Source organism: Larus michahellis, chromosome 2 (genome assembly GCF_964199755.1).
Source record: "Larus michahellis chromosome 2, bLarMic1.1, whole genome shotgun sequence".
NCBI lineage: Eukaryota > Metazoa > Chordata > Aves > Charadriiformes > Laridae > Larus > Larus michahellis.
This window is the reverse complement of record NC_133897.1, coordinates 45086330-45100668: the sequence shown is the minus strand read 5'-3', so window position 1 is coordinate 45100668 and position 14339 is coordinate 45086330. Positions and strand designations below refer to the sequence as shown.

General features: G+C 40.5%; 1 protein-coding gene across 10 annotated transcripts in view; it reads right to left on the bottom strand.

Annotated features, from left to right (window-relative positions):
- The window catches only part of RBMS3 (RNA binding motif single stranded interacting protein 3), a 716669-nt gene that overhangs the window by 154256 nt on the left and 548074 nt on the right, over window positions 1-14339 (bottom strand). For all 10 annotated transcript variants that reach the window (XM_074575088.1, XM_074575087.1, XM_074575089.1 and 7 more), the window contains one exon: window positions 1759-1916. In XM_074575088.1, coding sequence (XP_074431189.1) covers window positions 1759-1916 — 158 coding nt within the window. The remainder of the gene's footprint in view (window positions 1-1758; window positions 1917-14339) is intronic.

Sequence of the window (14339 nt, the reverse complement as noted above, 5' to 3'; positions counted from 1 at the left end):
CAAAATTGCTGGATGCTGCATCATTTTAGTATATGCAAAGTTAACTTTTTCTCCTGTGCTTGCGTGGCTCGGTTAAGAGCTATGCTAAACAGCATGGGGCATTTCCACAAGCAGGCAAAATATGCTGTGATAAAAGGCCCCAGGTCAGAAGGTATCACCACACGGGCTGCTGATGTCAACTTCTGAAATCTCATCTGGACTGAAATACAGTGTGCTCACAATGTAGGTACTCTAGAACAAAACCTTCATGACTACCAGCAAAGCTAAAAAAAAATCATCTATTTGGACTGACATGAAGGAAAAAGATACCAAATAGCACTTTATCACAAAAAGAAGGTCAGGTGGTCATGTAGTTAAAGCTCGTGTTGATAATTCCGCAAAGACAAGAGTCAGCATTCAACTATGGTTCTAAACCTCTGGATTAACTCTGGCCTCATTCAAGTCAATGGGAGATGTGCTCCACTTTGGTGGAGAAAAGGTTTTACCCCTCTGTTGGTTGCATGGTGAATTATACAACCTTCATGTTAGATCACTAAAGGTTTCTTGAAATATGTTACATAATTAAATACATTTCCACAAACAAAGACTTTTTTTAAAAAATGCGCATTTATCCGTGAGTTACACTAATCTATATTTAGTGAGCTAGAAAAATTCATGTTATTATCTGCAAGAATGCGTAAGGAAGTGTGTCATCTTTCAGCATAAATGTCTTGCCTTTTTCTGTTTGAATTCAGACAGTATTATCTTAACATTCTTCGTGCATGATGATCTTTCACATCAAGGACAAAGGTAACACTACAATGTCACTTATCTTGCAAGCTACCTTTTTATCATACAGTACCGCATTTCGCTCAGTGGTGTTATGACACTAACAGAAGTGCCATGATATACCAAGATATGGTGTATTTCAAAGAAATTCGCAAGGAGATTAAGTCATTTTACCTCCTCTGCAAAGCACAATGTTATGAATATTCTGTAGTAACAATGATTTGAGATTTTTCTTTCCCTTTCTTTTGAAGCAGAAGACTGATATACAGCACAATTGCAAATTTCTCTTCTTATTTGCCTTTTCAATACCTATCTATATATAGCCCTCTATTCCTTCGCTTTTCAAAAGAAAACTATTTGATTTAAGAATGATTCAAGCTGAAGAGAATCTATGTAAATATTCCCTGAGAGTAAACACGGAAACTTGTCTATCTGTACTGACAATGAACTACGTGGTAATAATATGTTGCCCATTCTGTCTAAAATATCTGACTACTCCAACAGGGCTTGTTATATGCAAATCTTACTTCTTACACTCTTCTCACAGGCTTGAGTTCCCTGCAGCTTTCAAGGAAGCCACGTTTCTTCAGTTATAGTTCCTCCCCTTTGCTCTTCCAACTGCTAAATTTACTTTTTCCTCTTGCAAAATCTTTGCTAAACATTTATACAGTTATTTCACTAAGTGTGTGCTTTTGGATGTAGGACATTCATTATTATCCAAACTTTATACTGCATGGATAGCTCACTATTCCTAGTGATTTTTGTTTACATATACATACATACAATGAACTATTTTTTAGAACAATGAAATGAACATCCTTCTGCATTGGTATTCTTCAGCTTGTTGGAAAGAACATACGCGCAATCGGATAAAGGTATAGCTCTGCATTTTCCATAGCTATGAGGCTTCAGAGTTGCGGAATAGACAGCATTTGCAAAGGATCAAGGCCAAAAAAATGTGCATTAATCAAAAAAGAGTAAAGGTTTCACCTGGCAAAGCCGACTCCTCTGCTGACTCCATTAGCATCTCTTAATATTCTGGTGGAAATGACATGTCCAAAGGGTTTCAGCATATTCTCCAGTTCCTGCTCATCCATGGAAACGGGTAAATTTGAGATGTATAGATTTGTGGGATCTTGCTCTTGTTGCTATGACAAAATAAGAGAAATATCCTCAGTAAGGCTTAGCACAATAGAATAGCTTATGGCTCACACAACGAGGGCTACTCAAAATAGGACCAAGCCAAGAATTTATAGCTGTATTACAAGCAAAGCCGGGCAATTTGCTCACGACAACATAGTTGCCAGATTTCTGCAAACTCTCATGCATGTGCTTAATTCTGTGCGTGACTGCTCTTACTGAACTCGGGGACACTACTCATTTATAGAAAATTACTCTCATGCACAAGCGTTCTCGGGTTTGTGTCCTAATTTAGCAAGCAGATTGTGAAGAAAACATGATTTCCACAAATGTGCTCACTGTTAACATAAATAAAGAAAGAAAACTCAACACATGTTTTAAGCAGATGTGCTTTCCAGCCTGCAGACTTCCCACTCAACCTGTTCATCATGAGCAAGGTTGGTTCAAAGCACGGAACACTTTCCAAGGTATCTTTTCCTTCCCCGCCCCCCCCCCCCCCCAAAAGGTCTTGGTTGATAATGTACAACAAGAGCTAACTGGGTGGGAGCGAATTCTGCAGTTCAATCTAAGGTCCCGGTGAGATAGGTCACATGTTTATTCTCAGGCTGAATTAAAATATCGTATAAAATAAAGTCTGTAGTATGAACAATTGAGAAAACACATTTGAAGACAACTTTCTTGTTCTATTGTGGATTTTTAGGCTAAACTTTCAATTTTGGCAACCATTCCAACTTCTATTCTTGCTTGCCGAACTACTGCAAAGAAACATTAAAGAGGCATAGATGCCATATGTAAAATAAGCGTATTAAAGCAGTAAATAAAAACCTTGTCTACAGACAACCAGGTTTTGATTACTTAAGCCCCTGCAAATTTGGCTCTGGTTCCATTTTCATTGATACAAGCTTTACATAATATCTGATCACCTGTCCTTACAAGCCCGATTCAGATCAGGCATGACAACAGAATTTTAGCTAATGCTTAATAACCAAAAGTATAAGATACAATCTTTACACTGTGCAATAAGCCAGACAATACCTTAGCTGACAAAGTCTTCTGAGACAGATTTTTGGATTCTTTTTCATTACACATTTTAATGGGCAGAATTAATTTGTACTTGTTCAACACAGAGATTTATATGACAACAGTATTATCTTTTTTTGCTAAGAGGTGTCCTAAAACCAAATTAATAATTTTGCAGCAGCACCACAACCTTACACTCTGAAGAAATTACACGCAGTCCTGCAGCCATCTGCCCTGGTTTAACTAAACTCGTTTCAAATTACACTCCATTAAAATCAGTGCAGATGTGTCTTGTTAAACACAAAGAATCACACGTCCTATTTCTAGAAGATGTATGAAGACAGGACAGACCCAAGATGTCTGCTTCATCACTGCCTTGCACATTCAAGGCCTTGAAAATGGAAGCAGGAATCATTTCAAGCTGTGATTCACACACCCCATCTTTGCAGGGACAAGAATGACTAAACAAAGTCTAGCTTAGCTAAATACCAGAATCAGAAGTCAAAGAAAGTTTTCCGCTTGCCTTACCCCAGGCTGAAGGGAAATTTTAGCCCTTTTGGATGAGGAGAAAAGCTTCAAATGGATACCCCAAAGGGTCCAAAATCAGGAGGCGTGTAATACTTTTTTACTGCGTAATTTGGATTCTGACCTAAGAGCTGTGAACACTTGCCTTTGGACATACCGCTTAATGCCCATTGCGTTCTCGCTTTGCATCTCCAGACCCATTACCCCACAAAACAGCACATTACCATGCAGGTTGAATTCCCCACTATTTTACAAAACAGAAATAAAAGAACAAAGTAGGCTTTTTCAAGCTGCTCTCCATGAAAATATACCCAGTTATTACCATGCCTTATAGGAAGGGGCAAACGAAAGGAAAACCACACACCCACACGAACGGCGAACTTACTGCAAATCAAACTGAAGTTACAAACGCCAAATCTGGAAAAACATTCTTTCCCTTTCCAGTCATCTTTCCCTGCAGTCATCTTCTTTTCTCTCACTTCAATTTACATTCATAAAGATCTGAAAGCTAGTTCCTCTCCAATAACAAAAAGATATGAGTGAGGGGTCAGAACTGTTAGAGTATCGACAATGTGAGGAAAATAATGCAAACAGTCCTGGAGGGAAGGTAGGCAAGAAAAGAGAGGAATATGAGCTTCAGATCACACTTTAAGCTTTTGGAAAAACAAACAAAAACCCAAAACACTTTATTTCTCCTTTGTTTTTTCACACATTTTTCCCCTTTTCTGTGTGCAAACTATTTAAGTTTTATTGCTTGTTACTTTCCTTTTCCCGCACACAGGCCACAGAAAAAAAGGAAAGATATACAACATTAAGAAGCATCTTTGTTGTTACTAAGTACTTTGAAAATGTGAGCAATGGAAGCCGTTAAAGCAGAGGCATTATAGAAGCAAATCAAAGCAGAAAGGTTTGCAATTCCAATAGGCACAGTTTTTCAGAAATAAACACACCGTTATGCAAACCTCTACCCATTGATTAGTTAAGGACTTTGATTAATCAACCAATCGGTGTTTAGGGACTGACATTCCTTATCAATATTTAGAAAAAAAAACCAACAGTCTTATGCAGATGAGATTCCCATAGCCAAAGGACGGACTAATATGCAAAAAGCAGAGTTATGCATCAGTAACTGCACAACAGCCTTTGCTTTCACTGAAGCAATTCAGTCCCGCAGAATATTAAAATGAGAACTTTTCCTTTGACTAGTCAGTTTTCAAGCTGGGGCAAACAAATAAAATAAATAAGAATCGCCGCCAATGTGTCTCACTTCTGGAGTAGGAACACATAAGCCTTTTAACTGCATTAGAGATTAAATGCCGTTGTTTTAAGTATCCGTGGAAAGTTTAGTTACACTCTGAGGATGAATGAAAGAGTAGCAGGCCATAGTCACTCTCTCACAAGGATTTACCAAGCCTATCTTTTATCAACAAGATGAACAAGAGCTACAAGCAGAGAGAGACAGATGAGGCCACTCACGCCACCTCCACAACGCAACAGCGTTTTCCAAGAAAGGAAAAAAATTCCACGTTATTTTTCCTCACTATACAAATATAACATTTAGAGAAATACCCCTTTCCTTTACAGAGAAATATCACCCCTCAGAAGCCGTATCTCACACCACAAACTGAAACAAGATGAAATGCCTTCCCAGCGAGGAAGCCTGGAGCCAAGCAGACTTTACAGGAGCAGTGCAGAGCCAGCCAGCCAGCCCGCCCTGCCACGGCGCAGCCAGACCCCACAGCCACTTACCCCCACAAGCCCCCGTTTCTCAGGCTCGGTTCCCCCTCTCAGCCTCTGGCAACGGGGCTCCTCATGATCTTTTTCAGCTGTGCAGAGATCCCGTCTGCAATGTGGAGGTGCTGACACACGCTCCTCATTTTGCCCGAGCCTTTTCATCCCAGATTCCCCAAGATCCTGCGTGACATACTCCCTTCCCTGGCCCAGTGTAACTGCCGAGCGTTTTGGCGTGAAAGGCAGGCTTCCCATTGTTCAAAATGTGCCTATTTGTTGACAAGATGAGCCTAACCAGAATCATAAGTCCAAGCACCCTGCAAACTACTAGCCTTTCATAATCCTAACTAGTTGACAGTCAGGTTTCTGCCATCAGTGAAGGATCACATCCCAAGGTTGCAGGACTGGTGGCGACGGTGGCGTCTGGATCCACACAGCATGGCCCAGGCTCCCTCTGGCTCATTTAATTCTTTCTATGGCTTCTCACTAGGCATTAAAAAAAATGCTACTTCCCACCTTGGGATGCTAAAATCCCATTTATTATTGTGTCCGGTCCCAAACTGGACCGACTGACCAGTCATGAGTGAGGGAGCTGAAGGTCATTCGTGTGATACTCATGGTCAGTTCAGAACTGTGTTTTCATATTTAACCCCCCCCCCCCAATATTTTGGACAGGTACAGAAGGGGTGGGGTGGCAGAAAGCCACACATTCCCCACAAACACCTCCAACAGCACCGTGCCTCGGACACCCTGCAGCTGCTGACTTTGGGCCACCGCAGCAGGACCACCAGCCAAGAAGAGCCCTCACCACCCCCTGTCCCCTTTGCGGTCCCTGTCCCACTCTCCATCCCCTCCAGACCACACCAGAGCCACCAGGCTCATCCCGCCCCGCAGCGGAATGACACACACCTGTTACCACAGGTATTCCCAAAGCAGAGCTGCCCCTCAGGTTTAATCCCCCACATGTGCGAAGGGCCCTCCCAGAAGAACCAGGGCTGGGGGCTTGGAGGAGGAGGGGGCTGCCGGGGGGGCTAGCTGCAGTGCGGCGGCACGGCTCCTATACCTTTCCCAGACCCCGTGTGCCAAACGCGGCTAATTAATGGGTACAAGACCAGGCCAAGTTGCTGCTTCTCGAAGGGAAGGCAGCTGTGGAGCCTGCTGTGTGTGCCAGCTGCAAAAGCATCATGCTCAAGGCATGCAAACTTGCAAGCGCAGTCTCATGGCACAAGTCAAAAGCCTGATCCTGTCTGTCCTCGCTGAAGCTCATTTTACCCAAGACCCCCCCATTTGACAGTCCAAGGAGGATCACTTTTTCCAAGTACGGCTTGCACTTGCTCCGCAGCCCTAGAGGAACAGGGGTGAACCCATCCAGTCATCCCCAACCCTCTGAAATCCTGACGCAGCCTCACACCCGAGACCGAGCACATCCTGGGGTCCTGGTGTGGTACACCGAGTGCCACACAATGGGCCAACAACAGAAAAAAGAAATTGAGCCAGTTGAAGCTCCTCCCCAGATAAGTGCAGGGCTTTTTGCAACTCGCTTTGCTCCCAGCCCAGCCTGCTTCACCACCGTTGTAGCCCAAATACCTCAGTTGCTCTGGCCTGTGGGCTCCAGGAGCACTATCTGCATGCATACGTTGTAGTTGGGCCATTCTGGCTGGAAGATGTACACGACGGACACTCCCGACCTGGCCAAAACCACAGCTCGGAAGGTTTAAAATTGTGAATACTGCAAACTGACAGTAGGTCAAGCCCAAGTTTTCGATTAGCTCAGAGCATTTCCAGCATTCAGCAGCAGGCGTCCTGCTGCAAGGCCCTGGAGTTCAGCAGTCAGGAGCAGTTGTACTGGGGAAACAGCCAGAAATTCAGTCACTGCCTTTTAGCAAGAACTGGGCCAGTCACTCAGCTCCCAAGGCCTGTGCCAAGGAGGCAGAAGTAGTTTATAATGCAGAGGTTTTGAAACGCACTACACCAACAGCATTTGAAACGGATAAAACCCAGCGGAGGGCGTGCTGCAACTCAAAGTTTGCTGTTTGCTTTGCTGGACCCTCCCAGCCGCTCTTAAAAGAAAGGACAATGCTCAGATGGGATTTTCCCTCCCATCTTGAGATAATCTTTGGAAGCAACGCATGAAAAGCTGAAAGAAAAAATTCCTGCTGGTGCGAGATGAGGCTGAGCCTCTTTACGTAGTACATTTAGTAATGCATTCTTTAAAGACACATGTTTAGGGAGGGGCGGGCAGTTGTTGGCTATGTTATTTTTTCCCAAAAGGAACTCAAACCTCCTGTAATCTCAGTAGGGCTGCAATTCGAGTGTGTTTGGTTTATTTGGGAACCCTACGTACCAATTCTTTTTATTCAACCTAAATTATGTCTCCTTGGAGCAGCTTGCTGTAGGAAGCTTAGCGCTGATTATTAGCTCAAACAAATCATTTTTCCGTCTTCCAAACTTATCCTGGGAATATAACTTTGTATGTGGATCAATAAAAGATTTTGAACTCCTCTTTTTAAAGATATAATCAATATTTGTATTAATATATCATATCCTTTTCTTGTCTTTAATAAATTGAGACTTCATCATGTTAACATTGACACAGGTCAACATTACAGCTCACCTTTAGAAGCATGGTCCTGTCTTTCTGAACATTTTAGACCCAGGTTCAAATCACCCTCAATTCTTATTTTCCCCAAACTAGTTCATCTCTGCCTAATGGCCACTGCCCGGACCTTCAGGCTATGTATGTAACAACTTCTCTCCTTTAAAGATCTAGGTTGAACTTCTGTCTGCCCTCAACATAAAAATAGTTATACTTTTTATGGAAAAAGCCATTTATGTGGAACCATTTATATGAAACCAGATCATTTATATGGAAACATTTATATGTCATTTCATAAATTTTCCAGTGTTTGCTCAGTATTTTGAAAACTGTAGTTGTATGGTAGCGTCAGTCTCATCTTCAGTTTATTAGATTACTTCTAAACTGGATTCTGTACAAGCCACTGAGCTTAAATGAAATTTAGAGGAAGCATGTAATACTTTCTCTCAGTAGATTCGCATTCAATATCTCTTCTTGTTGTTTTATTATTTAATATTTACTTTTTTAGTACTGCAGATCATGACAACTTTCCAGGACATCTGAAATAGACATACATTTGAAAGTTGATATGCATTTGATTGGATTTACACACCAAAAATCTGAATTAGAAGATTTTTTCCCCTCAGTTTTCTATTTTTTCTCTATTTATTCCTGCTGCTTTTTCACATTAATGTGGCATGTTTTTCCACATATGTAAAACATGCCTGGTTTTCAGACAGAGTAAGCTACTGAATTTATAATTCAGGTGTTTAACTTCAGATCTGATACCTAATGTCTGCAAGTAACATTTGGATAGGTTCTCTCTTCACTGACCTATCCAAGCATGGCAGGATGCTCTTAACTTAGCACAGATAGGATGAATACGGGCTGGTGGGGTGAAAGTTAGAGGTAAGTCAGCCCCAACTCCATCACCTCCTGGTATCAGAGAAGCGACGGCAGGAAACCCTTTTGCTCCTTCTCAACAGGGGTGAGAGGGAGGGGGTTTGTGCACTGGTTGGGGACTGGGATCTTGCCCGCATATGTCCCCACGGTGCCTGCAAATCAATGAAGATACACTGATTTTAATTAAGTGATAGTAGCACTGTTTTCAAATATTTTTCACATTATGGTTTCTTCCGTAAAAAGAAGGAAGAAACAAACTAACAAACCCACATGAAACACTTACTATAGCAATGGTCCTGACCATATAGCCTTTCAGAATTGCTAACGACATATTTTGAGCCATCACTGCTGTAACACGAGGTGAACAGAATGAATCAAGTGCAGCTGCCAGGGTTCCCTTTGACTTTTTACTGGCTTATTTGTTTCCCTTGGTGTGGGCACATTTTTAACAGTGTAGACAGCTAAATCAATGGCCAGTTAACTATTGATCCCTGGCTGGTCTCACTCTCTTGTTGAGCAGCACACCAAAAGGCTTACAAGACTGTACAGAAAGCCTAAATTTACATGGATTTTATTAGTGCACTAAGTACCAATAATCCGACAGATACAGGGGAAGGAAACTGGTAAAAGCGATGCTACCCGCCTTGTCAAGAGTCCTTCCAAAGCTCTTTGCAGCAGGCACTGCCAGAAACACTAGCTATCTCCTCAACCAAGACTGTGCCTACACACTGAAGGTTTTGCAGGGAAAGTACTGCAGAGCAGAGGACACTGGGGCATTCAAAGAAGCTTATTTTGTCTTAGGTAGGTTCAAAAGAATATATGTGTCTATTTGATGGCCTACAATCTATTTGATGGCCTTCCAAAGGCTCCAATAAGTCAAGATTTAACATCCTGAGATGTTAAATCTCTCTTCCATCCTGATAATCTACTTCACAGTAGTCACTGTGCCATTTTAGACTGAGTGCTGACTATGTTTCCTAAATTATTTTTAATAATATATATTATTATTATATATATAATTTTCTGCCTTACCCAACCCTACCTGACTTTTACACTGCTATGGTTCAAAATCTATTTGCAACATGGGTTTTCCACAGCACTGCGGGTCATTCAGCCTCAGCATAATTATGCAACTATTTTACAGCAATAATCAAGCCCAATCCATCAAATGTTATAAATATATCTAAAACTGTAACTGCAGCATGCATTTTCTGTATAAGCTTGATTGTCAACAAGTCATGTCAAAAGCCTGTTAACAATGACAAGGACGCTTTCTGAAAAGACAGAAAGGTTCTGCACAAGAACATAGAAAACACAAGTGCTATTTTGAAGAAAAGCATTTTCTCAATGATCTTCAAAAGCATTTTATTGTGACTTGCGTAAGTAATTTCAAGCACTTCTGAGCTTTATAATGACCCAAGAAAAGAACTCCTGCCATTAGGAACCCTTTGCCTGGGATCATCTGATCCGAAAAGAGAGATGGGACTTGGGCAACCACTGTGCCATCACTGAAACGCTATTCACAGTTACCTCTTAAATAAGGCTTAACATAGGTTAAAATTTGCACTACCAAATTTTGTTAAAAAAATGCAAACAAACAAATTCCTAAAAACCATGACCTATGAAGAGGAAAAGAACAAGAGTACTGTAGAAAACTATTTGTCACAAATACGTGTATCAGCTCCGTAGCGAAGTATTATTTATAAGTACTGTTTTAATTAAAACCATGAACTTTAAAAAGAGTCCACAGTTTATATATGCTCAGGATTTCTTCTCACTGTGCAAACTATCAGAGTGCTGTGCCGCGCTGTGTAAGCTGGACTCAGCTTTCTTTTAATTAAGTTTGTTCATGGACAGCACAGCATTTGCTAAAGCTAAATATTGCTGGAACCGAATTGTTATTGGTCTGTCCAGCACAGAGCTGCTGCAGAACCTTCCATCACACATTTCATCTGCCAATGGTGATTTGATTTGCCCTTCATCTTGTGTGGCAAATATGGACTTGAGTTGCTATGGTCGCTGCCTTTAGAACATTGTATAAGATACGTGGTACTTCCTTTTATTTCCACAAAATATGATCTAACCAGAACTATCACAGACTGATATAAAAACCTATTTTTCATACTTCTGCCATTATGAGGTGAGATTTTTAGAACTCCTTACTTCTTAGTTTTCCTAGAAACAAATTTCCACAGTTTACAGCTTACACTGGAGCCAAAAAGGCAGCTCAACCTCTGCAAAAATCTTTGTGTCACTCTAGCTTTGAAGGTGATCAGCTGCCTTCATATTCTCTTCTATACAGTTTTCATGACCACTTTGTTATTTATATTGCTGTTAAGTAAGAATCAATTAATCACCTCAGATTACCTGAAGCCTGTCTATAACAAGTTCTGAAAATGCTACATAATCTCCTACCCATTAACCCTAAATTAGAAACTCACTGATGACCTCTGGAAGCAAAAGGCTGATTTGCCAGACGAGTTGCAATCTAAGTTGAACACCTTAACTATTTATTTTGATTTGCCACTAACTATGTCTTAGTGAAGTTAAGACGCAGTGTCCTATTGCAGGTTAGACAATATTGCATTGAGTATGTTTATTTGCTTTATACTATACTGGGTTAATGACATGCCGATTGAGGTATATTTTCCAGGACTGTATTACCGATATTTAGACAGGAGTCAAGTCCTTTGCCCTTGCACAGAGTCAACGAATCTTGCAATTTAACTCCCGCTATTCCCATTCTCACTGAGTTGTGTTTCACATTACACTATCCCACAGAAAGGGTGCATTTGTACGTGTGCATGTATATACTTAAACAAACAGAGAAAGGAGAGGTCACGAAAGAGATTATTTGCTTTACAGAGGACATAGCATGAAATCAGGCCACAGTATAAACCCTCCATTATCAATTATGGAAGAAAGAAAACTAATTAGAGCTAAAATGCCATATGCACTAAATCAATAAAATTAAATTAACAGCTTAACTTAAAGTGCTCTTAGAAAACGATCTTAGAAATATGCACAAAACACATCCCACTATCATGGATTCTTGGGATTATTTCTCATTTTGAAGAACATGAAACACGCAAACAGTAAGTGTTTAGTAGCACTACTTCAGTTCTTAAAAAAGACCTGCAGTGCCAGTGACACTAAGTAGTTGAAATGCAATTTTTTTAATAAGTAAAATTTTCAGTACCAAAAAGTTCAACTGTAATAATATCTATAAAGAAAATTACAATGATTTTTGCTCTACTTAAAATCATAGTACTCCCAAACACCAGAAATAAACACAAGGAGTTACAATATGGAACTCAAACAAGATAAAACTGTTTCAGGAATTCTACAGTATTTCTTTGCATAAATTGAAATCTGGAAAATTATGATAACAAATCCTGAAAAGCAGGATGTGTGTAGAAAACAACTGAGATTCTAGAGTAAATTATTACAAGGACTCACATGGAAAAGATGAGGGGTAATGAGTACGAGTTGCTCCTGGGGAGATTCCAATTGGACACAATAGGAAAATTTTTCATAATAAGAACAATCAGCCATTAGAATAATCTCCCCAGGGAAGTGACGGATTCCCCATCATTGGACACTTTTAAGATTCGGCTGGACAGTGTGCTGGGCCATCTTACCTAGACGGTGCTTTTGCCAAGAAAGGTTGGATCAGATGATCCTTGAGGTCCCTTCCAACCTGATTCTGTGATTGATTCTATGATTAACATTATTACAAATTTTCTAGAAGAGGTCACTTTTTTAGCCTACACTTGTCAAGGCAGCAACTCTCAAGCCATGGTGACACCTGGAGCTGATTGGGCTGTGCTATTTTCTGTTCTCATGACAGCAACACTGGACCAAAAGAATTACAAATGGTAGTGTAAATAAATGGGTTTTTTCCTAATCTATCTCGGGATACAATAATACCACCGACAGAATCTGGCATTGTAGAGGACAAACTTGTGTTCCGCAAACTGTAGATGTAAGTAGTCAGGTCAGTCTGTGGATAAACCCCTCCTGTGTAATTTGTGGAGACTTGGAGACTGTGCCGGGTGTTAGAGCAGAGGTTGCATGTTGCTCCTCAAGCTCAGGAAAGGACTTTCTAAATGACAGGAGTGTGGCAAAGGGTAGGGCATTGCTGTCTGATCTTCCAGTGGCCATAGGATGTCACAATGAAGCAGCAGAGGCACAAGTTACAGAAGTTTTCATGCACACGTAACCCATACTCGGCCAGAGTGGCTTTAGGACTTTCTGCCCACTATTTCTAGCAGCTGTTCTCCCTAGGGACAGAGTGTTTGCTCTGTCATGGCCTGATCCTTCTCTAATTGAATTCTACAGCAAAGTTTTCATTGGTCTGACTTGGCAGTATCAGGATCTGTGCTTGGAAAATAGTTTGAAAACTATATTCGGATTAATAAAGATGCAAAAAACACAAGTGTATGCATCTCTTCAGATGATTTTCATGCATTTATTGTTTGCCTTTAATATTTCCTTTCAAAGCTGCCAGCAAAATGAAGACAACAGATTTGAAATGCTACATATGCACACGGGGTTAAATTATTATCATCAATATTGCATCTATCTGTAGATCAATAGGAACTTAACGTGTTTCTCTCCAGAAGCTTCTCTATGTTGGGACTGTCAGGAAACTCAGATTTCTTCATGTAAAGTTGAAAGCCTTAGCATTTAACTGTCTACACTTGCACTGGAAAAAGACCGTAGCTATTAACAGTAGTAAATTATCAGCACTGGGAAAGCATTAGAAGCTTTAAGAGGACTTTTTGGGACAGTATAATGCCTTTTAATATTTGACCTATTGACCCAAAGGCGAATTCAAGCAGCACACAGATCCCATGTGATTGCTTGTGAAGAAAACCGAATGCTTTCTTTTGTCATGTTTTACGTTACTTCCTATAAACCATAAATGAAGTCAGAATTTTCTTGTCTGGGAATTCCTGTTGGGATAAAGGTTGAGGTCTACTTAGCCTGAGTCCATACAAACAGCTAGAGAACAGTTATTCATCTTGATGCACATGCCAGAAATGGAAACCTACTAGTCCTTGAGGATGCATCAATTTTCAGGGAGTCTGGATTCTTTTAACTACTACAGAAACTTAAGAAAAAATCTACATAGATACTGCTTAAGGAAAACAAAATCCACCATAAAACACAGCCTTGACAGTTTTATTTTGAGAAATCTGTTTTTAACACAGACAAAAATACCGTTCCCATTTAAGATCAGGCACAACTCACAAAACATACACTGCAGAAATACTTATACTTTTCTTAAATGCATCAGATATAAAAAGGCAACCAAGTCATATTTCAAATGTGACAAGTGATGGTTATCACTCAGAAGCACGACAGACACAGCAATACCACTTTTTCCCTGTGTGTGGAATTCCCGGTGCTGAGTCAGGAAGTCTCAAAAAGGCTCTGAAACACTCCATTTCCACCCTCAGAGATGAAAACAAGGAAATATTACTAGTAAATGAAGAAACTTTATTTAAAAAAAGAAGGTATTAAAATAGAAAAAAAAAAAAAGCAGGTTGAATTGCTGCGATTACCACTGAATCCCCTTGCAGAGAAGTAGCTGAGTTGTCTGTGCTCTCCTCAGTGCCCATCAGAGCAACTCTTGCTACATTTGATGAGGTTGCCCTGGTAAGAGAAGTTA